Source organism: Python bivittatus, unplaced genomic scaffold (genome assembly GCF_059951505.1).
Source record: "Python bivittatus isolate LINGU-HERP-01145 unplaced genomic scaffold, Pbiv_v1 ctg000220_np1212, whole genome shotgun sequence".
NCBI classification, from domain to species: Eukaryota; Metazoa; Chordata; class Lepidosauria; order Squamata; family Pythonidae; genus Python; species Python bivittatus.
The window spans coordinates 9,314,847-9,341,068 of record NW_028277048.1 but is presented as its reverse complement, the minus strand read 5'-3'; the positions used below and the strand labels follow the sequence as shown (position 1 = coordinate 9,341,068).

The following is a 26,222-nucleotide window of genomic DNA, read 5'->3' as shown; positions in this document are numbered from 1 at the left end:
TCATTTGTGTAGTATTACGAAACATTCTGAGTGGGAGGCTTTTTCTTAGCAACTGCTCTTTGCATGCTTATTGAGATTGGAAAAGTGCAGGCGAATCAGCGGGGGGAGAATTTGTTGTGATGATTAGGTTACTCCTAGATGTATAAAATCAAAGCCATTGTAGAGTGAAGATAGACTGCATCCCTTATAGCCAATTCTTTAGAGCGCACTCTTGCGGCTTCTTTTGGGGAGCTGGGGTAACAAGTGCTTTTTCTTGCCATGAAGATCTGGGCTCAGCTGCAGACCAATTTCCCCCCAGGTGGATCCTCTGTGCTTTTTGTTAAATGTGCTATTTGCTGAAATCCAGTCCTTTGGTCTCTCAAATATAGCTGTGCTCCCAGATTGAGCAGTTGGAGAAGGAGAATCAGAGTCTTCGGGAAGGGAAGACAGCAGTAGCCAGCGAAGAGGCATTCCCAGCCAGCTCTGTGGATGGAGAGTTGTTAAGGCTGCAGGCAGAGAACTCTGCCCTGCAGAAGAACATGGCAGGTACCATTCTTGCTTGCTTACAACTGTGGGGGCTCAAACTGAAGACTGGAAAGTCCAGGGAATTGGACAGGCTGACTTCAGGGGGAAGATTGACAAGGTGGAGCACCATAGAGCAGCCTTCCCCAAATATGGCCATTGCTGAGAATTCTGGGCCTTGAAGCCCACACAGCTGAAGGACATCCATGATGGGGAAGGTTGCCATAGAGAATATATCTTGTCCCCCACCTGCAAGCAGATCTGTTCCTTCAGCCTAGCAATTGTTCTGAAGGAGTGCCTGCTTTATGGCCCCAACCTCTGGGGTGCCAGCGTAGGCCAGAATGTGAAAATGTTGGAACAGGGTAGGGGACAAAGTTAAGATCAACAGCCAAGTCATGGAAGGAGGCAGTAGAGGTGTGAGTTCAAGGAAGATCAGTGCTGAACAAGACAAGGAGCAGCAGGAAACACAACAGGCTAGAGGTCCTTGTAAGAGTCCTAATTGGGGCTGATTGCCAATCTGCTAACAGCTTCTTTTTATTTCTTTTTATGAGAGCTGCTGAAATCTGGGAAGCAGCTTCCAACAAGTAGTTCCTGATACAACATAAAAAGGAAGTAACATAAAAAATGGAAATTGCAGTGTATTTCCCCCATAATCATTTACCAATGGTGGAGAAGATTCAGTGAGTCTTCATCAGTCATGTGAGCATTAGGAAAATATTGCTGGCAAAGCAAGTGGTGTGTGACTTATAACCAGAGCAGATAATATTTTTGTGGCGTGGGGCTCACACTTTTCTTTCCTATATTTTTTTCAGGGGTTCAAAGTAGCAATGCAAAGTTTTCATCAAAGGGAAGAAAGTTCCCTCCTTTCTGGAATTTTTTCCCGGGAAACTTAGTTATTATACCATTTTACTTCTAACTTTGATGAAAAACTGCAGAATATCATATGACCGTTATTGGGTGGTTTGCTTTGGGATTTCAGAAGCGAAACTGAAAGAGGGAGGGCTGTTCCAGGCTGCAAAAGGAACTTGGGAGTCAGAGTTGGCCCCTGGGCCTGAAGATGCCCATCCCTGATTTAAATCCGTATTTTTCAAATTTGGCAACTTTAAGATGTGTGGACTTCAACTCCCAGAATTTCTGACCAGCATGCTGGCTGGGGAATTCTGGGAGTTGTAGTTCACACATCTTAAAGTTGCCAAGTTTGAAAAAAACATTTAAAATAAAAGGGATACAGAAGAAGAAAACTCTGGTCTGCTCAGAATGGCTGGCCCTTGTTCTCCAGCTTTACAGGAGCGCTATGAGAAGGAAGTGGCCCGGCAGGCAGAAAACCGAGGTGGTGGAAAAGGTGATGCTTCTCTGGATCCTTGTCCCACTGTGCCAGAGGCTTCAGAGCAGCAGGCATTTGACAGCAACAGCAGTGCCACCTCCCAGCAGCTTCTGTCAGAGGTTGAACTGAAACTGCAGACGGAGAGGGAGGAGAAAATACTTCTGAAGGAGCAGCTGCAGAGCCTTGAGGTGAGAAGGACTCCTTGATATTCACTATCCTTTGCAAATGTTGATTTCTGCCTCAGCTGGAGCTTGCAGCTAGTAGAAAGCAGCTTGTAGGGAATGGGGAGTCATTCCTCACTGCAAATGAAATACAATTATTTCCAGGAAAGCTCTTGAAGGAGGTGGAGGAAAGCAGAATGTTCTGACCTCAGGGTTGATCTTCAGGGTAGGAGGAGGAGTCCCATGCATGGGTTGAGAAGGCTGTGGTCTGTGGTCAAATGTTGTTTGCTCTAGCATTCCTCACCACAGGCTATATCGGTTGGGGTTCCTGGGTCTGGTAGTTCAGCAGCATCCCAGTGGATCACAGGATCCTTGCTCCAGATTGAATTTTTCCATCTCCATCCTTGCCCTATCTTCCAAGTATCAGAGAAACACTTGTTGCCCAGTTGCAGTGGCTCATGCTAACTGGATTCACACATGAAGCTTTAGCAGTCCTGTGGTTTGTTTGGTTTTTGGCTTAATGTGGTAAGTTAACCCAACCATGGTGGTTTATTCAGCAAATTGTGGCTAAGCAATTATAGCATTGCATGATGTGTGAACGCTGTCTTCTGCTTTCTGCTCAGCTCTTTTGCTGTAGTCACATCTTTCAGACATACCATTTTGTAATGGCCTAGTACCTTTCTTGTATTATCATTCCTGCCGGGCAGGGCTTCACCATCATTATAATGGCAAGTTGAAAACCTCTGACACTTCTCACTTGTTGATAGCTTAGGGGTGAAAAGAAAGGAGGAGGGAATCCTTATTCAAATCATAATTTAATCTTGGCCTCCCCAAAGGGCAGGAGGCAAGCCACTGTTTTTTGTTTCCCCTCCCTTTCCTCAAAAACAGCACCGTGATGATAGCAATAAAGATTGAATGTCCAAAGCTGAGATAAGATTTATGGATAATCTGGACCCTTTTCAGTCAGGGTTCAGGCTGGGTTTAGTACTGACATTGCATTAGTTGCACTTGTGGGTGATCTTTGGAGAGCTCAGGATGGTGGTGGTGTGTCTGTCCTGGCCCTCCTAGATCTCTCACTGGCTTCCAATACCATCGACCAAGGTACCCTGCTGGACCAGCTCTGGGCTGGGAGTGGGAGGCACTGTTTTGCCGTGTTCTTTCCCTTTCACCCTGGGCAGTTCCAGTTGGTGTTGGTGGGGGGAGGATGTCCACCCTAAGGCCCCAGTTATGTGGTGTGCCTCAGGGCTTGGGTCTCTTACCTCATCTTTAACATCTACACGAGACTGCTGGGTGAGGCTATTCACAACATGGGGTGCAGTATCATCAGTATGCAGATGATACTCAGTTATACATCGGTGCCCCATGTCGGGTAGGTGGGACTTACCCAGTGCCTGCAGGCTGGGAGGACCTAGCTTCATCTCATCCCTGGCAAGATGGAGTGTCTTTGGGTTTTTGGCCCTCTGGGGTTGGATAAGTTGTCATATTTGGCTCTTATTGGGGTAGCATTCCTCTGGATAGAGTCAGTGCACAATTTGGGGGTCCTTCAGGACTCATGACTCCAGCTTTCAGAGCAGGTGGCAACCATGGCTAAGGGGGGCTTTGCACAAGTTTGTCTTGTGCACCAATTGTGTCCTTTCCTAGACTGGGAGGCCTTGCTCAAAGTCACTCGCACCTTAGTCACTTCTCAGTTGGATTACTATAATCTGCTGTACTTGGGGCTGCCCTTGAAGACCACTCAGAAGTTACAACTGGTCCAGCATGCAGCAGTGCACAGTTCTAGGTGCTTGCAAGTCACTTGTATTAACACTGCTGCTGTGTGAGCTGTATTGGCTTCCAGGTGCAATTCAAGGTGCTGGTTATCACCTTTAAAGCCCTACATGGCATAGGGCCAGGTTATTTGCAGGACTGCTTCTCCCTGAGACTATCTGCCCATCTTTACCAGGTCAGATAGGGTGGGCACACCCCAGATCCCTCCCTTTAAATATTGCCATCTGGTGGGACCTTGGGGACATTCCTTCTTGGTGGCTGTCCTGGCCCTTTGGGTCATGGAACATTATCGGTGGAAACCTTATGCTTGCTAGTTGCAATCCTGTTAATCGACAGCAGCTGTATGAAGAATGCTAGTCATGCCTGGATGAAAGTAAAAATTACTTTATTACATTATTAATAGGTAACAATAAGCTAGGCTATTTGCTGTGTTAACAGAAATGTAAGACACAGTACAGTTATATGTCCAAGAATCATAATGTGTATATAAAATGTAAAAAACTGACTCTGTTTGGAACTTATACATAACTGCCAATATTATGTCCTTCAAAAATATTGACCCTTCGCTGTTTTTTTGTTTCTGTTTTAATAGGGGAGGGTTTCAGCAATGTTTTTCTCATAAAGTATTTATTCTACATTGAACTGAACGTAGTGCGTTGAATTTACGTTGAATTGAAAGTGTGCTGCATCTAATATGACTGTTACTAGCAAAATTACCAGTGTTAGCAAGGGCAGGGAATATTTCAATAAAGAATAATGCAGAGACTTGAAAGTAGGAGAGGATCCTGGAAACTCCTGGTCACAGTGATTTGACCTCTGTCCCCAAGCGTAGCCCTTTGTTTTTATTTTTATTCCCAGGAGGGTGAGGGGTGAACATTTGCTTGCATGGGATAAAATAAACAACCACCAGCATGCTGGTTTCTGAACTAGAAAATCTAGACATTGCCTCTTCCTTGTCTCTCCCCTGCCCTAAAACTGGTTGTTGCCTTATAGAACCACCTGGTGGAGGTATTCAAAACAAATGCCAAGTCAGTGAAAGACTTTGAATGCTTGAGATAGATGGCTGTGTTTGCCTCTCCTTCCCCTCCTATAGGCATCCAAGACGACAGAGACATCCCGCCTGCAACAAGAACTCACCAAGGTAAGGAAGGGAGAGAGGTTTGGGCGGCTGGTCCCATTCTCGGGGGTGGGTGGGTGAGGACTACTGGTGGGAACTTACAGCTTTTTCTCTCTCATGCAGCTTGTGGAGAAGCTTAAGAAGAAGCAAGAGAGGTATGTTTTGGGGGTGGGGTGGGGAACTTGGCCATATTAGGATAAGGAATGGGATTTGCTTCTTATTAGCTGGCCAGCCTTCTACCTACTTCGGTTTGCTGTTCCTGTTGTAAGAGGAAGTTCCACGTGAAAGTTTGCTCTCATCTCAAGATGTTTGAATGGCCGCTCCATCCTCCATGGCGAGAGCATGTTCATAGTCTCTGCAAGGTGGCTTCTCTTTGGAAACCTAGCTTTAGCCGCTCTTCTGTTCTGTGTTTTAACTTCTCCCTGTCTTGCTTCTCTTCCTCTTCCTTTTAGCTTTGTGCGGCTACAGACGGAAAAAGAAGCTCTCTATAATGACAGCAGGTACGGGCTGAGCAATCTGGAATTTGCGCCAGTACACGATGTGCTTTTCAGAGAAGCCTGTTTGAGAAGCCCCGGGCAGTTGGGGTACAGCTTTCCAAAGGACATTTGAAACCGGGGCTTTTTGGGGGGGGGGCGAAGAAGCAACAGGAGGAAGGGGAAGAGCTGAAATTCACTGCCAGTATTACAGTCCAGACCCCCAGAAAATCACTGCAGCATGAAAGCATTAAGGCAGTGTTGTCCAAACTTGGCCACTTTAAGATGAGTGGACTTCAACTCTCAGAATTCCCCAGCCAGCAGGTGGTTGTTATGGCTGGCTGGGGAATTCTGGGAGTTGGGAATCCCAGCCAGCAGGTGGTTGTTATGGCTGGCTGGGGAATTCTGGGAGTTGAAGTCCACTCATCTTAAAGTGGCCAAGTTTGGACAACACTGCATTAAGGGGATCCCCGTGGGAATCCACTGAGCTAGCCAGCCAACGGCATGGAATGAATTGCACTCATAGATCATAGAATCTTGGAAGGGACCTTGGAGGTCTTCTGGTCTAACCCCCACACCTGACTGGTCTGAAACGGACCCAGTTAAGTGTGCAGAAAGCCTTGGGACTCTCCCCCTTCTTCCCAGCCTCCTGAATGATCATTGGCCCCGTTTTTCTTGTATTTATTTACGCCAGTCATTTTTGCTCTTATTAGAGTGTGCAGTATGGCTTTCAGATACTTTAAATGCTATACAAAAAACATATTCATAATAAAATAGCAGACCAACTATAGCTGAACAAAACAATATAATACAGTGAGGGTAGGTGATGCAGTGCCCCTAAGTGCAAGAGGGCTGGTATATACAGTATCTCCCTTGATTAGCAAAAGCAAATGATCTAGGTAAAACAGACCCTGATGCCAAATAGATTAGAGACGTGCATGATTTAGATCTAATGTTGCACTTCTTAGCCGACCTTGGCTGGTCTTGAACGCTATGCAAAGTTAGTCTTAATTACTGTTTAGATGGAGGACCACCTGGGAGGTTCAGAGCTGTTGGCCAGATTGGAACATTGAATTAATATAGCATTCTGGAAGAAGGCAGGGGCAGACCGCTTTCATAACACTGCTGAGAAAGCACGGATATAACCATGTGAGCCCCCAGAGTTGAGCATAACTGAAAAGTGATGGTACTTGCTTCTTTTCTTGCTTGGAATTTGCATCAGCTGGGTGCAGATTTTAACTGAAAGTCGGGATATGGGGCTGGAGCATTGGGCAACAAGGGTATTAAAGTGCTTTGGGGAAAGACCTGCTGCAGTGGTGGGTGTTGAGGAGAAAGGTGGGGAAGGAAGCATATTCCTGGGAAAAGAAGCAATAAAGCTGGAAATGGGGATGAGTGGATGACATGGGAATGAAAAGGAGGCATTTCCCCAAGTAGGGAGGTGAGAGAGGAGATCATTAGCTATAAAGAGAGGGAGATTCAAACAGCTGACAGAATTGCCCAAAGAACATCAGCTTAAGGAGAAGAAAGCATTGTCCCTGAGTTCCCTCTCCTCTCTAAACAAATTTTCCCTTCCACTGTTCAGGACTAAAATTAAGGAGATCCAACAACGGAAGGAGGAGGAGCTCAAATCTCTGCAGGTTCGTAACCAGAAGCTGCAGCAGGAGCTCCAGACAACAAACCAGGTAAAAGTCATTTTTCTTTCTTCTGTACTTTAGTCTGAGCCACACTGAAGGCATGGCTAAAGGGGCCTGATTCATAAGGTTTAGAAAGCGTGTCCAGGAGCTTTGCTCCATCAGCAAGAAAACCTCTTGAGCAGAAGTTTTTATTTGTTTATTTATTTATTTATTTATATATCACATTTATATAGCTGCCCATCTCACACAAAGCAACTCTGGGCAGCCTGCAATGATTCTTTTTATCCATTTGTTCTTTTATTCAATCATTATAAAAAAGAAAAAAAGTGATGCTTAAAATGCAACATTAACCAAAAGTTTAAAAAATTTAAAATATAGAAACCCCGTGGAGAGAGCAGAATATCAATCATAGTGGAGCCATCTAAAAATGTCTCTGGTTCCCAAAGACCCCCAGGCCTGATGACATAACCAGGTCTTGAGGGACTTGGCAGCAGGGAAGGGGCAAGCGTAACTTCGGGGGGAGAATGTTCCACAAGGAGGGAGCCATGGCAGAGAAAACCCACCTCCTGGGACCCACCAAATGCAAGTCCCTGGCGGTTGGAACATGTAGCATACCTTCCCTGCCTATTAAATAAAATTATTTAGTTTCATCATTTATGAGAGGTCTTCATGCAAAGTTCAGCTCCGTACTTGCTCAGTTCTTTTCAGCCTCAGGTCTCCAACCTGTAGGGTTAGAATAGTTTTGGCCTTTCAGGGTCTAAAGCAGTGTTTCTCAACCTCAGCAACATTAAGCTCTGTGGACTTCAACGCCTAGAATTCCCCAGCCAGCACACTGAGGTTAAGAAACACTTGTCTAAAGCATGGCTGTCTTGTTGGGGTTAACTGCCACAACTTTCCCCCTTGAAGCTTGAGAAATATGAAGGAGCTGAGGTTGTTTGTTTATAAATCAAATGTATAGGCTGTCCCACTCGCCAGATAATTTGTAGTATCTCATGGAACTATAGTTCCCAGAATTCCTTGGGGGAAAAACCATAGACGGTTGAAGTGGATAAAGCATAAATGTAGCTAACAATAATGGGCTGTTTGTTTCCTGCCCTAGAAAACAGGATGCCCCCCTTTTTTCTCCTAAGAAAGGGAAGAATCTGTGCTTTTATCTCTTTAACGGTTCTGAGGTTTATCTCAGCTGATAATTTTTGTGGGCAGAGTTCTCTCCACCTCAGGGGTGAACCTACTGGAATCTAATGCAACAGTGAAATCTTCCCTTTATGTTCTGTCTCTGGTAAATTTGCTCCTTCCTTCTTTCTCAGGGCTTCTTGGAATTAAAGGACCAGTTGCAGAGTTGTCAAAAAGAGCATGAATTGGCCCTTCAGACTCTGCAGGACCAAGTGAGTGGCCCTCCTGCCTGCCTCCCCCTACAAAGTCCCTTTGTTAAGAATCTCTGATCTGCCTCAGACTATAACATCTCAGCAAGACGTGCACCCCCTGAGGTTGTAGGCCTGTGTGGAGGATTGGATCTCTGTTTCTGCTTCAGGGGTTTGGGCTTGTAGTTTCCATCATTCTCAAGCCATGGCCAGGGGGCTGGAACTAATGGCATATGAAGGGCATATGCATATACACTTATGCCTGCTTTTGTAATAAGATGATACAGTATGTTGTGTTAGAAGTAAGAGACATCCAGGGGACTCCTAGATGCTAGTTTTGGCCAGAGCTATATGGATTCCCAAGTTTAAAAGAAAGAGGAGAAATTGGATGATAAGGCAACCCAAATTTGCCACCAAAAAAGCAGAATTTTATTAATGATGCCATTTGAGTAAATTGGCATTAGGAGTTCTATGAAATTCTGGTTTTGCTTTTGTAGGGATAAACAAAGACTTGTTTTTCTAATGATGAAGCCTTGTTAAGTCATAAAAGTTGGAGATGTGCAGCCTCTTGAAGGAAAAAAACAATCTCTGCTTGTTATCATGTTTTGTATTTTTCTCCTACACTGCTGTGAGATAGGCCAGCCTGGAGCCCTGAGGTGGTTGAACTACACCTCCCATCATCTGTAATTATTGGCCATGTGATTGAGGCTAATGGGAATTTAAAACAATTAGAAGGAATCATCTTAGTGAAGCCTGAAATGCAAAAAAGGAGAGCCTTTGACCTGCTCTGGCAGATACACCAGCTGGACCAGGGGGTGCTGAAGACAATGCCTTATTCCTTTGTTATCTCTCAGCTAGACCTCTGTCCTTTCCTTTACATAGGGCTGCCCTTGAAAGTGATTCAGAAGTGCAGCTGGCATAGAATAGCTGCCCGCTTGCTGTCTGGTACTAGCCGGTTCAGCAGAATAACTCCTATTTTATGGGAGCTGGTTGCTGTTGGCTTCTGGTCCAATTCAAAGTGCTGATGATTATCTGTAAGCTCTGTACACTTGAGCTCCCCCTACCTGTGGGCTCCCTTCCTCCAGGTAGAATCTGCGTGAAGCAGGGAGTGGATATTTCAGGTGCCCATCCCACAGGAGATTGGGGGGGGAGAGCTGGCACTCAAAGAACAACCTTCTCAGTTGCAGCCCCCCTGCCCCCAGGAATGGCATGCCCCCCGAGGTCAGGTTGGCCTATCCTGCTGTCTTCAAATGTTGGTGAAGACTGTTCTCTTCCAAAGGATGTTCAGTCTGGAAGCTTTTAATGGAACTATAGTGATTTTATGTGAATGGCTGCATGTTTAAGTTATATATTATTTTATGGCTGTTTTTAGATTGTCCACTCTAAGCCACGTAGTCATATGAGTCACATGTATGGATGTGGGTAATAAATAAATAAAGCAAGCCATATGGCTGACAGGGCAAATGGGTTGGTTAACTGCAATATTGATGCAACCCACCCATACTTGTTCATTGAGTTACTTGAGGAGAGATTAACCTGGTTTCTTGGAACTGTGATCTTACTTTCCATACAATTGTTTGCCTGCTACGTTTCCATTTAATTCAGTGTGTTGGACATTGGTATTCTGTTCCTATTCTTGCCATGCTCCCATTTTCTATGTATGTATGTGTGATTTCTGTTGATCCAGGGTGATTTTATAGCTGTCTGCCTATCCCAAGTATATTTCTGAATGCGCAGCATGCTATGTCTCCTTGGCACTTTATAAAAGAAATCTGGATTTGCTGGTGGGGATGGAATTAACTTTCTGTGGATACTTACTTGGCAGTAAATCCCACTGAACTTAATGCAACTTACTGAGTAGTAAATACGAGTTGCATTGTAATGTTTCTCTATGTGTGGAAGCAACAGCTAAAGAATTAGAAACTTGGATCTTAAAATATGCACACTACTAGTAGCAGTTGTTGAACTAATTCCTCAAAAGAACTAAATATAAATAATGGAAAGCTGCTGTAGAACCAGAGCACCTCCCCATCTCAAGTAAGCTGTTGTATCACTGCCCTGTGAGTACATCTCTCTAGTCTCAGTGGGGAGGCAGGTAACCCTGCTGCATCCAATTGGTTTATATCATTCGTTTGTCCCCATACTGAAAATGATGCGATTTCAGACAAGGCTATGTATCGTTTTATTGAATGAATTCCTCTTAGCTATCCTTTCTTCATTTGAATAATGTCTTGCATTCAAACATAAGCATATGGTAATGTGAAATCGAACAGTGCTAATGTAGCAGAAGATGATGGAAGGCAGTTATCTGCTGTGAACCTGAATTCACACATTGTCCCCCCAAACACAAAGATGCCTCCCTCCCCCAAATTGTGTCCCTAGGATGCTCCCTGTAAGACAGTGTTCCTCAACCTTAGCAGCTTTAAGATGTGTGGACTTCAACTCCCAGAATTCTGGGAGTTGAAGTCCACACATCTTAAAGCTGCTAAGGTTGAGGAACACTGCTGTAAGAGAATCAGAACTTCTCAATTCCGTTGTTGTTTTTCAATAGACTTGTGTTTCCAGTTTGTCATCATTTCTTCTGCCGATATCCAGGCAGGGTAGTGTGTTGTTGTTTTCTTCTTCCCTTGTGAATTTTATCCCTTTGAAGATGAGGTTGATTGTTTCATGTGTCTTCTCTAGTTGTTTCTTTTTTATTATGGTGAAGATGTTGTCTACATACTGGATCCATACTTTTGGTTGTATGGGTGAGAGTGCTATAGTTTCTAGACATGGCATTACACTCTCTGCTATGAGTCCTGAGAGTGGTGATCCCATGGGTGTTCCTCTGATTTGTTGGTATATTTGTCTTAGTGTATTTGGTTAGGTCGGGTGTGTTGTGTAGTACTGCTGCTACCCAACCTAACCAAATACGCTAAGATCAAAATACCCAGAATCATGGACCTCATCAGCCTCTGCCTCTCTACCTACTTTCAGTTTGATGGATAAATTACAAGGAGAAAACCACATCCCCACCAACACTGGCAGGGCAAACTACTGTATATAAACAGAGAGAAAACCCCACACTCACTAGCACTCACTAGTCGGATAATGAAATGTCTGCAGTCAAACAACCAAGCTCGGAGAGCACCAAGAACTCCACATACTTGTATAATCTCTGATTTTTGGCCATGGCTGTAGTGAAGGGAGAATAATCCAAATAATCTGGTAAGCATTACTAGTGCATGCCCTTAACAAGATGATATGCTGCAGGTGGGAATAACTTTCATTCAGTGATCTTAATTCTTTTATATATAACAGCAAAAAGCTAAATAAGATTTTAATCCTAGAAAGTTATAAATGGATTAAGAATCCAGATAAAATTGGAATATTGAAACTTTTATGATAAGATTTTGGAATTAATTATAAAGTACAAATAGCTTCCTATGGGAAATAAATCCTGTTTTGGTTTTAACAAGACGTAACATAGATAAAGAATTTGATGATTTCAAAAACTGGACACTAGAGGGGACTAAAGATTTTAGGTAGAGGAAAGATTTACAAGCCTGTAAAATGTTGCAAAACATAACAGTAAAAATGTTGAAGAATGGAATCAGAAAATAGCTATAATATCAACGTCAGTTATGATGTCTGCGTCTATGGATAGAATATGTCCAAAAGATGTTATTGAAGAAATGCCATATGTAGAACAAATTTTATCTGACAAGATAGATATGGTATTGAAAGTGGATTTACAACTGACAGGCCAAGAGAAAGATTTAGAAAAGGATGTTTCACTGAATCTACAAAAGAAATTGGCTAGGGTTTTAAAATTTAAAAGGGAGATACAAATGACAAACCAAAAGAGTGACCTGGATAATTTTTTCCTACTGGATTTACAAAAGAGGCTTGTTGAAGAACTCTGTGTGATGGGACAAAGAACAAATGAAGAGAAATCAAATCCTAGAACAATATTTGAATGAACTAAAGATTAAGGCTGTTAGAAGCAAGAGGAAGGAATATAAAGTTGGTTTATTTGATCAAGGTTAAAATAAGATATGTCATTACTTCTGGCTACCCTTTATGGGCTTTCTGCTGACACCAGGACTGAAAACATGATGCTTTATGGATTTGTTTATAGATAAGAGATGGGATATGGGATGAAGAGATGAATGTTTGTAACTTTAGAGAGGATGAAGAGCTACTAAATTTGTTTACAGTGGGGCAAAAAAGTATTTAGTCAGCCACCAATTGTGCAAGTTCTCTCACTTAAAAAGATGAGAGAGGCCTGTAATTTTCATCATAGGTATACCTCAACTATGAGAGACAAAATGAGAAAAAAAATCCAGAAAATCACATTGTCTGATTTTTAAAGAATTTATTTGCAAATCATGGTGGAAAATAAGTATTTGGTCAATATCAAAAGTTCATCTCAATACTTTGTTATATATCCTTTGTTGGCAATGACAGAGGTCAAACGTTTTCTGTAAGTCTTCACAAGGTTTTCACACACTGTTGCTGGTATTTTGGCCCATTCCTCCATGCAGATCTCCTCTAGAGCAGTGATGTTTTGGGGCTGTCGCTGGGCAACACGGACTTTCAACTCCCTCCAAAGGTTTTCCATGGGGTTGAGATCTGGAGACTGGCTAGGCCACTCCAGGACCTTGAAATGCTTCTTACGAAGCCACTCCTTCATTGCCCGGGCGGTGTGTTTGGGATCATTGTCATGCTGAAAGACCCAGCCACGTTTCATCTTCAATGCCCTTGCTGATGGAAGGAGGTGTTCACTCAAAATCTCACGATACATGGCCCCATTCATTCTTTCCTTTACACAGATCAGTCGTCCTGGTCCCTTTGCAGAAAAACAGCCCCAAAGCATGATGTTTCCACCCCCATGCTTCACAGTAGGTATGGTGTTCTTTGGATGCAACTCAGCATTCTCTCTCCTCCAAACACGACAAGTTGAGTTTAGACCAAAACGTTCTACTTTGGTTTCATCTGACCATATGACATTCTCCCAATCCTCTTCTGGATCATCCAAGTGCTCTCTAGCAAACTTCAGACGGCCTGGACATGTACTGGCTTAAGCAGGGGGACACGTCTGGCACTGCAGGATTTGAGTCCCTGGCGGCATACTGTGTTACTGATGGTAGCCTTTGTTACTTTGGTCCCAGCTCTCTGCAGGTCATTCACTAGGTCCCCCTGTGTGGTTCTGGGATTTTTGCTCACCATTCTTGTGATCATTTTGACCCCACAGGGTGAGATCTTGCGTGGAGCCCCAGATCAAGGGAGATTATCAGTGGTCTTGTATGTCTTCCATTTTCTAATTATTGCTCCCACAGTTGATTTCTTCACACCAAGCTGCTTGCCTATTGCAGATTCAGTCTTCCCAGCCTGGTGCAGGTCTACAATTTTGTTTCTGGTGTCCCTCAACAGCTCTTTGGTCTTGGCCATAGTGGAGTTTGGAGTGTGACTGTTTGAGGTTGTGGACGGGTGTCTTTTATACTGATAACAAGGTCAAACAGGTGCCATTACTACAGGTAACGAGTGGAGGACAGAGGAGCCTCTTAAAGAAGTAGTTACAGGTCTGTGAGAGCCAGACATCTTGCTTGTTTGTAGGTGACCAAATACTTATTTTCCACCATGATTTGCAAATAAATTCTTTAAAAATCAGACAATGTGATTTTCTGGATTTTTTTCCTCATTTTGTCTCTCATAGTTGAGGTATACCTATGATGAAAATTACAGGCCTCTCTCATCTTTTTAAGTGGGAGAACTTGCACAATTGGTGGCTGACTAAATACTTTTTTGCCCCACTGTATATTTGTTGTGATGAAGGTTGAAAGTCACTTCTTTATATATTTATTATATTCTTTTCTTTTTCTTCTCTTTCCTTTCTTTTTCCTTTCAGTTTTTCCTCTTTCTATTTTCTTTTCTCTCTCTAAGTTTAGTTTGTACTGTATTAGATTTTGCTATAATAATCAAGATTCATACATATGGACGATCTCCAGCCCCCCCAAAATGTGCCACTGAAATTCAGTCTGCTCCTGGGTTGCTGGGGCCATAGGTTGGCTTCTGTTTTCAAGTGTAGTTGGACTTGCACAAGGCCTTCTACTTGAAAGCCATGTTCTTTGGTCCCCTTTTAAAGATTCACACGTTGCTTGAGTCTGCTGTTTCTCTGGACACAGTTACACATGACTTCATCCTCACAATGAGTTGCTATGGGAAACCTTGTAAGATGTTGCCAGTGATACTTTTGTGGAGGCTTTACATTTTCTTAGCTGAATGCTTTGGTAGGCAAATAGGATTTCACAGATTGGCTTCTTCCAATTTGGTATTGGATCATAGTTTATTGCAAAATTTATTTTACCACTTCGTTTATTCTTTCCTTAAGTCATTTCCTCTTGGATGATATAAAGACACAGTTTTGTGTTTTATTCCATTGTGATGGATGTGCTGTTCTATTTCAAACGAAGTAAGCAGTATCCCATTTCTTTAGGTAAACTCTTCTCTGGAAAAAATAGCAGCCATGAATTGAATATTTCATCTATAGTTATTCTGTCAGAAAATGAATCTTCAGGCTATAGCACCATTATCAACAGATTTTTTTTCCAGGTTGATTATTCAAACCCCTTTATTTCCTAAAGCAAAATTATCACATGGATCTTTAGGAATCTCTATTGGAATTAATAATAATAATAATAATTTATTAAACTTGAATGGGGCATTCATCACTCAATTCCAGATTGGTTCCTCAGTGTGCTGCTTCATACCTTGGTACGCCATTAGCAGTTTTATCAGGAATATCATGTGAATAGACTCATGCCCATATGACCTTTGTGGGTCAAACTAGCTATTATTGCTTACAACATGGCTTACTAAGCAATCTGTCCTCAATATTTAGTCATTGTAAATGGATGACTCAGCTGGCACTTGTAGATATGATCATAACATTTCTGGTATTTGAACACTCCATTACCATTTTTTGGTGATAATATGCTTTGGGTCAAAAGTATATCATCAGTCTTTAAAGCTGCTGTTCATTCCGAAGGTGCAGTCACTCTTTTGAGTGGTTAAAGCTATTTGTGCAATTATAATTTCATCCATATTTCCACATTGTCTTTCAAAATGGGAGATAACAGCTGAGATAGATTGTCTGCTATAATAGTGTAATTATCTGGAAAGTATTCAGATTGGAGCAAATATTTTATAAGTTATAAATAAAGTTATAAATGAGAATTTATATTCTTATTTAATTCAGGATCATAATCATATATATTAGCAAAAGTTTTATTTTTTCTGAATCCTTTCTCTCTTTCTACTTCTTCCTCCTTCTCCCTTGTTCTTCATATTTGGCTCCACTTCTACTATTTTCTCACTGGGCCAAACTTCTAATTCAAAACATATTCATGCTCTGGGATACAACTCTGGGTAGATGGACTGTCAATTCAAATTCAGTGCATTCATATTAATTTAATTTTCCAAATATACATTGTAGTGAAAACAGCATTATTTCACTTGTGAACTTCAGTGTTTCCAGAAATACAACAGATCTTTAGAAAAAGGAACAGAAGAGGTAACCAGGATGGTATAACTGAAAAGCAGAGCTATTATGGATGTAGCAGACTTAAAGATGTTTCCTCCTGTCCCCAGAATGCCTCATACAGCACAGACCTGTGCTTCAGCAGTGTTCCCACAACCGCTCCTCTGCTAGTCCTTATCACCTCTGTATCAATCATACAGTTGCACCCTTGTTTTAATTGTTATATGCTATCTTGTAATGATTTATTCAAAAAAGTGAGGTCAAAATATATACACTGAATCTGCTAATTGGACTACCATATTATTTATCATGTTTCTTGAAGAAAAAGAGACCGTTTCTTAAATTTTTGGTTTCAGTTTACTTTTGGTTATTGCGTACTGATTTCTAAAACCCCTAGAGGATTTCTTTTGCTAAATGTTGAGTTTCACATCATGTCTGTTTTAACCTGCATTTAGGGGGCATTCTAAAGTCAGAGATCAGAAAATGTTTAAGCTGTAAAACGCCTGGCTATATTAAGAATTTGTATTGGGTTGAGACTTCCTGACAAAAGTCAAAAATGTTTTCCCATTTCTTTGAGTCATGAGGATATATGAGTTATGAGTGAGTTGAAAGATATTAAGTTCTATATTAGAAAACTGAGTTTGACAGTTTGAAAAGGTTATGCAAGACTTTAATAAATCACAGGTTGATTCTTTCGGTGTATGGACCTCAGCCGTTGGTACCATCATGAGAGTCACCGATGCTGGGTCTTCCCTAATCACTATAAATCTCCAGCTTTAGGATTTTTCAACATGTGCTTCCCGTATACTTTTTCAACCCTTATTTCACAATGTTAAAGATTTCACACTTTTTAATAAACAAAAGTGGTGACTTAGGTGGCCGTATGTATTGTTTGTATAGGCCATGACCATCCTGGTTCTGAAACACAAAGCCTTAGAAAATTCTAAAATCTTACTACGAGCATCTTGGTCTAACTATGTGATTTCTCAGCCCTGAATTAAGTTTCCCTTCTGTACTTCTGGCAGATAGGCTTTTATTCATTCCAGAAGCCAATTTGACTAACTTAATAGGAAAAGCTAAATGGGTTTTGCTGGCTACCCTATCAGATTAGCATCTGGAAGTGTCCTGCTTTCTCTAGTAGCACAGCAAGAGGTGTGTGTGAACAAAGTTTGGAGGGTTAGGGACAACATTTAGGGCTAATGATCTAAAGTGGGCAGGTTCATAATACACATATATTACACATATGGATGTGGCTAGCTTCCACACCCTACCCCACCCTGTCCTGGCTCTTGAATTGGATTTGGGGATTTTCTCCAAGTGTGTTAGAACTCGGTCAGCATATTCAGCTTCATTGTTTATGGCTTCTCCACTTCATAATGATGGGAAATGGGTGCACTGATTCATAGCAATTGTGGAGTTTTGAAAAAGATGTGGGTGTGGGGAATAAAAATGTGCAGCAAATATATAGAAAATGGTCATGCAGGAGGAATATAACGTGCGCAGAAACTGACACTGTGTGTCAGAGTGTAACTGACAGAGCTTCTAATATTTGGTCTGCCTGTCAGTCACAGCCCTTGGTTCTACCTTGTTCTTGGCTTGGGCACAACGACACACTCCTGCCTAGCCTTTACACTTTGTGGACCTGTTGCCTCAGCCTGACTAAGACCCCCTCCTTTAATATCCCTTTGATATTCAGGGCCACAGCAATTTAATGTCGCTTTAGAAATTACAGTCAGTGTGGATCAATTTGTGCGTGGAGGGGCCTAACTCAGGCTCAGCAGTTTATTTGAATACTTTCTGGAAATCTTTTTCCTTCAAATGTAGTAATTTCCAGCTGAGATGGTGGCACACATTGCTTCACTCATAATATGCAGTAAGTCGGTTGTGCTGAATTTGGGGTGCCCCTCTCCCCTATTTGTTTGAAAGGGGGGCTGTGTTTCTACCCCAGAGGCCTGTCCTGATGCACCACAGGTCTTAGATTTAGGAGCTTAACCCTGAAATTACTCTCTTCTTTTCTTTTTACTTGTCACATTTCTTCTCAGATTCCTGTATTCCCAAGGGGCTTTCCCTCCTCTTAATTTGCTTTTCTTGTTTTAACCTTCTTCCTCTTTTCTCAAGCAGGTTTGGCAATTATGTTGAGTCTCTAATAACTGTGTCTTGTCTTTGTAACTGTATATGAAATGTGGTTCATTTTGTTAATCGTTTTATTTTAATAGCAATGGATGTGTCTGGTTTTTTTAAAATTTGGTTTCCAAGTGAGATGAGCTTGCTTTTTCTAAAAACAAAATAAAAACCAACCACAACCCTTGCCCAAGACTGCTAATTCCATGTTTTGCTCTATTTTTAATCCTTACTTTCTCCTCTCCCCCCTTTTGCTTTGTTCCTTCTCCTCTCTCTCTCTCTCTCCCCTTCCTTCCTTCCTTCCTTCCTTCCTTCCTTCCTTCCTTCCTTCCTTCCTTCCTTCCTTCCTTCCTTCCTTCCTTCCTGTCTGTTGCCCATTCTGCCCATTCTGTACTTCATGGGCCCTCAGGTTGCGTGCCAAAGTGCGGAGAGCCAGGAACAGGTTGAGACCATTCTGTCTGAAAATGATGCTCTGAGAACCAACCTTGCAGCATTAGAACAGGTACCAGGTTCGGTTTTGTGAGCCAAGTGGTCAGGAGGTAGAGGGTGGTGGTGGTGGTGGTGGTGAAGTTGAAGGCTGTAGCTATTCATTTTTACAAGGGGTATGTGTATTATATTTACAACATAAGTGAGGCCAAAGGACCAGCAACAGTAGGGTGTGAAGAATTCCTACTTTATTTATTGCATTTATATTCCTCCCTTCATCCAGTACTCTGTGTGTGTGCGTGTGTGTGCATTTTCAGCGTTTCCTATCAAGTAGGATAGGGAAAGAATAGACCAGTTCCAAACCACCTTCTTAGATTCATGGATGACTGGGAATTTGAACATAAGCATCTCCAGTCCAGTACTTCAACTGCTATACCACACTGACTCCAGTTCAAGGAGCATATTCATCTCACTTCATCAGTGCGCAGCAACAGAGCCCTTCCATTAGCCAGGATGAGCAGCCATTTAGACCCAGGGTCATGCACCTTTTTTGGAGTGGCTGAGAGTTGCAGTGAAAGGGGCAGTAATGCAAAGAAGACAGGACTGTGTCATAGACAGATTTGGGACCAATATATATATATTTTTCCTAGGCAATGGGATAGTGTTGTTAAGCCTACACTATCCCATTGGGCTTGTGCTACAGTTTTTGCTTATTTCCTGCCTTTAAACAACAGGAGATTGTGACACTTATTTTTGGCACTGATGGTCAGGGGGATCTAGAGCACTCTGCTTGCCTGCCTTTGTGGTATGGAAGCCCTGCTCAGTACCATTTCCTCATGCTCTTGGCTTGTCCAGGATAAGAAGCACCAAAGTGCTTGAAGGGAGGCCTGTGTCAAAGCCTGTTGTGTTGTTCCCACTCTGAAAAGGTCGATGACACCTTAGGAGAAAGTGGCTGAGATTACATAATAATTCTGTGTGTGTGTGTGTGTGTGTGTGTGTGTGTGTGTATCCTTGGAAATCAGGAGTTATGATGAAGAGGCCGATGCAAGTATCACAGATACTAGGCTTGTTATTCATGACAGGACGAGATTCCTTCTTCCTAGCTTAAGACATGGACAGGAGACTGTGCCAGCAATCCTATGCCGTATGAAAATGTGCCATTACTGGCCTACTACCTTATGCCTGACACTTCCTCCAGCACTTTGATATAGGTCAGCCTTCCAAAACTCTAGATGTAGGGCATGCTAGTTGGAAGTTATGGGAGTTATAGTCCTGCCACATCTGGAAGGCACTAGATTGGAGAAGGCTGGTTTAGGGGATTAGGGAGAAAAGGTCAGAATGTTGTGTGATGTCATTGCACAAATGGAAGCAACTTGTGTTTAAACATCTTTTGGATAAAAATATCATTTTTAAGAAAAATGGGCATAAAACCCTTGGATTCTGTGATATTGCAAGAGTTACAGTATATTTCATGCTTAAAGTGCTACAAACATCTTTATGAGTTCTTGCTTTTCAGTAGCCCAAAAACTCAGAGCCATTTCTGACTAGCCAAGCTTTATTTTTAAAGGTAATTTGTAAATGATAATATAATTATAAAATATATAATTTACTTTTTTAAAATGAAACCTGGTTGGTCAGAAATCACTCTGTATTTCTGAATATTTTTGTACCTAATCCGTCTGTGAGGAGCAGATAAAAATGTGCTGGTGCTAAGAATTCCGATTCAGCTACAAAACAGCACAAATGAAATAGATTCCATAGTTCCACATTCTGGACTTAGTACAAGATGAGACAAGAAAAAATAAAAGAAAAATCATGCTAGTTTGTACCATCAAAAATATTTTAAAATGTATCTGTGCCAAAAACACTTTTCCTGTGGGTTTTCATAAAGCTAAAGCTAATGAGACTTGATACAGAAATAACAATCCTGTCCAAGATTAGGAGACTAGAAGTCAATGGGAAAGTCATGCGGTTCTCCCACTTTCTCCCTTTCCTTGGTTGTTCTGTTGCTCAGAAATGTGTGTGCGCCTATCATAATTATCATATGATTAATAATCATAATCCCTATTGTCACTGGAATTTGAAGCTGGTTTGAAAACTCCAATTAAGTGTGAAGTCTGATGATTTTCTGCAGTGGGTAACGTCAGAGGCATCACTCCTATTTACACATACCGTGAATAAAAAAAATTCCTTGTGAAACCAAAAGATGAAGAAAATACAGGAGAGCTCAGTCTCTCATATGGCACATGGAAATGTGCTTGGGTATTAAGAAGGGGAAGATCTATGATTTGTAGCTCTCTTTTTAAGGAAAAAATCCCACAGTGTTGCCAGGTGTGCCTTTTGGAGAGTAGGTCGCGGTGTCATGTGATTTTCTGAAAGGGCTATTAACTTTTACCTTCCCCTCTTGTCCTGCTGCATTCTTGCCTTCGTAGATCCAGACGTCTAAAACTCAGGAGATGAATCTGATGCGAGAACAGGTGGCAGCATTGGGAGAGGAGCTCCAGCAGCGTCAGAGTGAGAAGGAGGCATTGGCTGCCCAGCGGGATGAGCTCAACACGCAGCTGCAGGTGGGCCAAGGCATCAGATCCACCCAGGCCCTCATACTGCTGCTTACAAGGCCCAGCCAGCTATTTGCATATTCTGTATTTCCTTCCTCCTATCGCCCTTGGGCACAGCATGCGAAATGCCCCATTCTGAACCTTTACAGCACAGATAGATAGAAGGAGCAAGAAGATAAATATTTATGGCACGAGAGGTCTGTTGCTGCCTCTCAGGCCCTTTTGCCGATGTCTTCATTTTTTATACTCCTTCTCTCTCCTTCTGATTGTTTGATCTCCTTACTGATCTCTTCCTCCTACTCTTGCTGCCCTTCTAACTGCTACCTAAATTCCCGGCCCCATTTTGGTGGATTAGCAAAGTTCTTCCCAACTCCACACCTATTTTTTTTTCAAATTAGCGGTATTTTAATCCTGAACTCTGTTTTAAATTAGTCAGTGTGAAAGGAGGCTGGGTGGTTTACCCTACAGTTTCCCAAGCTGAAAAGGCTGATCCTTTTCCACTCTCACTTTCAAGGGCTTAGCAGAGGTATAGAATTTAAATAGGTCAGGTGCTCAAAGTGCTTCATGTAGCTGATTACAATAATCCTTTCGATATTCGTATAAGGTGGGCCAAGGCTGTTGTGTGATTGTTTTTCTCTGTTTAAATGTTATTGGTGTCATTATCATCTGTCAGAGGCAGTGGAGAGTCTCTGACCAAACTGTGGTGCAGATAAACAAAGGATGCGGTGGGAGAAAGAGTTGTCTTAGAAGATAGGATTTTTCGTTATCTTCACCTTCTGTCGTAGGAGTCACTCCGGGGCAATACTCGTCTTCTGGAGCAGGTACAAGAACTCGGACAGGAAAGGGAGAGATTGTTACAAGAGCTTGATGAAATGCGGAAGGTAAGCTAGTGTGCATTGTGGCTCATTCAGACAGAGACTCAACCATGGCTTGGCACTTGTATGTGAGCAGCAGAACACTAGACTATGGCCTGCTTCCTCCTCCCTTTCTGCACTGAGCTTTCTAAACTGATTTTGTTTGTCAGTGAAACAGTTTGCTGTTGACTCTGAAGATGGCACACTACCATTTGGCAAAACTGTAGTTTTCCCATAAATCAGGATCTCAAGTAACAGTTTGAGATTCTACTCTGAATTAACTACGATTCAGTATTAAGTTTATGAGTAGAATCTCATAAAATTTGGGGCAAAACAGAAGGGAATAGAGGAAAGTAAAGGACAAAGAGGAATGGGATAACATAGCCACATGGGAGTAAGAATAGTAGCTGTAGGAACATTGTAAGATGTTGAAATGGCATCTGCTGGCTAAGGAAGCCTTTCCATTTTTGCCTGATTTCCTGAGTTTCTCCAGAAAGAGCCCACAGACTTCTGACATTTCTCTCTGCAATTTTGAAGACTAGAAATGAATGCCTTGTGTTTTTAAAGAAGCCAAGGATTTGGGATTCAAAATGCAAACTTTCTAATTAGGCAAATATCACCTATGCTTCTCAAGGTAAACATCACCTCCCTTGCCAACCTTTAATGTAAAATCTAGGACGTCTCATTTGTCTGCACACCACCTCTATGAGGTTGGTCTTCATAAGGTAAGCTAAAGTATTCTTGGTTTTATACTCAGGACCATAGGGGGATGGGGAATTTTATGTCTGAATCCTTATCGCCAGGACTTCCCTATTGTGTTGGCAGTGGGACGATAGTGCTGAGCTGTGTGTCTGCTTTCCAGACAGCGGAGAAACGCAAGGCCATGCTGGATGAGATGGCCATTGAGACCCAACAAGAAAAGGGGCGCCACAAGGAAGAGCTTGGTAACCTCCGTCTGCAGCATGAGAAAGAGGTGCTGGCTGTGAGGGCACGCTATGAGCGGGAGCTGCGGGAGCTGCACGAGCACAAGAAACGGCAAGAGGATGAGCTGCGTGGCCAGCTCAAGGAGGAGAAGGTATGAGTCAAGGAATTTGTGATGGAATGGTTTGGTGAAGGCCGCGCTCGGGGAGATAAGCATTTCCTTAGCCGCCAGCAGGAGCGTGGGAAAGTTAAGAAGATGAGACTGGCATCACCCTAAGAAATTCGCAGTGCTTGCTTGCTGGCTTGAGAAGTTTAGATTCGGTCTGGCAGGATTCTGTCTTGTGGCTGGAAGCTAATAAAAGCTGTCGAACTAGATCTGTACTGTCTTGTGGAGTTCTTTGGGCTGAACCTAACATCAATCCCGCCAGACTCAATCTAAACTTCTCAAGCCAGCAAGCAAGCGCCGCGAATTCCTTAGGGTGGTGCCAGTCTCATCTTCTTAACCTTCCCACGCTCCTGCTGGGGGCTACGGAAATGCTTATCTCCCCGAGCGCGGCCTTCACCAAACCATTCCATCACAGAACTGGGGGCGTGTTCAGGTTTTAAGGATCAGAAATTTGATCTGTCTCCCTGCCTTTCTCAGTGAAAGCAGAGCATTTCAAGACAATCCTCTAAGGCAGCGGTCCACAACCTTTTTGGCACCAGGGACCGGTTTCTTGGAAGACAATTTTTCCATGGACCCGGGGCGGGGGGGGTGTTGGTTTCGGGATGATGCAAGCGCATTACATTTATTGTGCACTTTATTATTATTACATTGGAATATATAATGAAATAATTATGCCACTCACCATAATGCAGAATCAGCTCCACCTCAGATCACCAGGCATTAGATTCTCATGAGGAGCATGCAGCCTAGATCCCTCGCATGCGCAGTTAACAGTAGGGTTTGCGCTCCTAGGAGAATCTCATGCTGCCGCTGACTTGACGGGGCGGAGCTCAGGAGGTAACGCGAGTGATGGGGAGCGGCCATAAATACAGATGAAGCTTTGCTTGCCCACCCTCCGCTCACCTCCTGCTGTGTAGCCCGGTTCCTAACAGACCATGGACTGGTACCGGTCTGTGGCCCGGGGTTGGGGACCCCTGCTCTAAGGGAAGAATTTGCTAACTTTATGGGAGGGAGCCAACAGCAAAGATTGTGCTGATTGGCTATAAATTCTAGGTAAGCTGCTGCCTGTGTTATGTCTGTTAACATGCACAATATGTTGAGGCCAGGAAATGAAATCACAGGCAAGGCTTTGCCAGTAAGGATCACCAAGGAGAGCTTTGGCTCTCACATTTAAGGTGAAACTTTGTTACGTTTGCTTCCTTTTTCCGTGGGAGAAAGGACACTGTAGGTGTCTTTCATTTCCTCTCCATTCTGAATTGTCTGCAGTCTTTTCCTTCCTCTTCTTCCTTAGGCTCGCAGTCAGGAACTGGAATCCATGCAACAAACTGTGGAAGAGCTGCGGCTCCAGATCCAGTCCATGGATGGCACCAAGGGCTGGTTCGAGCGGCGGCTTAAAGAGGCAGAGGTGCTGATCTGGAAGAGAAATAGAGCAGGAATTCCACCCTCACTCCCAGTTGCAGAAATCAGTTTCTGCGTACCACTTTATTCACTGTTGCATCTCAGTATTGGGACATAGACTAGAAGTGGCATTCTCTGGGCAGGCCAGTCAGGTTCCCTTCCAGTCTTATATTGAGCACCTGTCAGGCCCAGTCCAAGAACAACAGGGAAACAGTTCATCCATATTCAGTTCTTTTATTGTTCAGTTCAGTTCAACTTTATTGATTTAGTCTGTTGACCATATCAAGTATAAGGGAAATAAGATAAAATAAAATAAATGCCATTGTAAACATACAAGTAAGAATTAATAAAAATGTAAATATGACTAAAACTATGATACAAGTTCATGTCAAGCCATCACCCCTGCAGTCAACACCAATCTGATCTAAATGATCTGCCCTCTTTATAACTGCCTTTGATATAAAGAGTGCAGTCTTACTGGTGATACGGAGGTTCTTGCCCTGTAAAAAGTAGGAAAGTTTCTGCTGGCCACTCCAATATTTTTTATTTTTTAAATATAAATCTAAATGGTCAGTCCTCTCTGCTGAATATAATCTACAATCAAACAGGATGTGTGTCGTATCTTCAATAGCTGGGGCGCCACAAATACATAGTCTTTCTTCATATGGGACTCCTTGAAATCTCCCATATCTTACCATAGAGTTTAACTGGTTGAAACGAGCTCTGGTAAAAGCTCTTCTAAGATATTGGGGTAAAGGAGTTGTTAGATACTTTTCTAATTGGAAGACTGGGCCAGCCACTTCAAGGACTTGAGGTGTTTAAGGTGTGCTATATCCTCTTGGGCAGCCACATCCAAAACCCTTTGTTTTAAAACTTTTTTTGGCCTTCACGTCTGATTGTACTGGGAAGTGGGTTGAAAATCCATATTAGGAAATTGTATTGGTAAGTCGGGCTGCCCAAGCACGAGGTCTTTTATTGCTTACACCTTATAGACAGAACCTTGCCAGACTACATCTGTACTACTGCAACTAATGGATATACCCAGGGAGATTCTAGGGAGTGGCTATCCTGAACTTCTTATACTTCCCACACTCCTGCTCCAAACAACTGTGTTGTCTCTTATCTCTTTGCCATTCCCGGAACGTACCCCCTCCTTCCTGATAGCCTTGCTCTCTACTGCAATCCACCATATCACACCACCACCCCAGATATTTTCCATCACAGCGCCTGATTTTCTTCCTCTTCCCCAGGAGTTGATAGAGAAACACCAACAGGAACACATGGAGGCCCTGAGAATCTGTAAAGAGCAGCACGCAGCTGAATTGCAGGTATGGGGGTGGGGGGGAGGACGGCAGATTGTGTATTCCTTCCCAGGCACGAGAAATGACAGAGATTTATTTCATTCCATGCTGTCTGGTGTAAGATTGCCAAACTCTCAGTTAAGGGGTTTTATCTGCTTCTGCCATCTAGGTGTGGTTTAATTGCAGCCAAGATCAGTTGATCTGGATTGGGGCTGATATGAAAAGCGATCTGCTTTCATCTGCAGTGGACTGGTTGTTAAGTCTAATTAATTTCTGGTCCTTTCTGGACACGGTTAATGTATGATAGGGCTGAGGGATCGGTAGGCCTCAGTGTTGCTGATCTTCAACTCCCAGCAGTCTCAGTCAATATGGTTAATGAGGTGAGGGGTACTGGGAATTATAGTTCACAAAATCTGAAGGGCCACAGGTTCTCCACACATACAATTCTAAAAATTGTGCCATAGAGCTTTTTATGAAATTCTGGAAGTAGGACCATCTTCCTCAATGTGAATGAGTGACTTTTTCTGAAATCTTTTTATACCCGCCTTTATCAAATTAGATTCCTGACTGAGTTTACAACTATAGTGGGAAGAATCAGAATTAAAATACAGAGCAGG

The 26,222-nt window shown here is 42.7% G+C and overlaps 1 protein-coding gene across 12 annotated transcripts in view; it reads left to right on the top strand.

The window, feature by feature from the left end:
- GRIPAP1 (GRIP1 associated protein 1) overlaps positions 1–26,222 on the top strand; it is a 72,889-nt gene that overhangs the window by 6,577 nt on the left and 40,090 nt on the right. For 11 of the 12 annotated variants that reach the window (XR_015795650.1, XR_456114.4, XR_015795648.1 and 8 more), the window contains 13 exons: positions 369–525; positions 1,781–2,013; positions 4,847–4,894; positions 4,994–5,025; positions 5,323–5,370; positions 6,926–7,025; positions 8,285–8,362; positions 18,391–18,483; positions 20,840–20,974; positions 21,751–21,846; positions 22,682–22,894; positions 24,198–24,311; positions 25,555–25,632. Coding sequence is in view for 1 of the 12 variants with exons in the window: in XM_007428697.3 (XP_007428759.1) it covers positions 369–525; positions 1,781–2,013; positions 4,847–4,894; positions 4,994–5,025; positions 5,323–5,370; positions 6,926–7,025; positions 8,285–8,362; positions 18,391–18,483; positions 20,840–20,974; positions 21,751–21,846; positions 22,682–22,894; positions 24,198–24,311; positions 25,555–25,632 (1,425 nt within the window). In the remaining 11 variants the exon portion in view is untranslated. The remainder of the gene's footprint in view (positions 1–368; positions 526–1,780; positions 2,014–4,846; positions 4,895–4,993; positions 5,026–5,322; positions 5,371–6,925; positions 7,026–8,284; positions 8,363–18,390; positions 18,484–20,839; positions 20,975–21,750; positions 21,847–22,681; positions 22,895–24,197; positions 24,312–25,554; positions 25,633–26,222) is intronic. The other variant, XR_015795649.1, reaches the window with a different exon arrangement.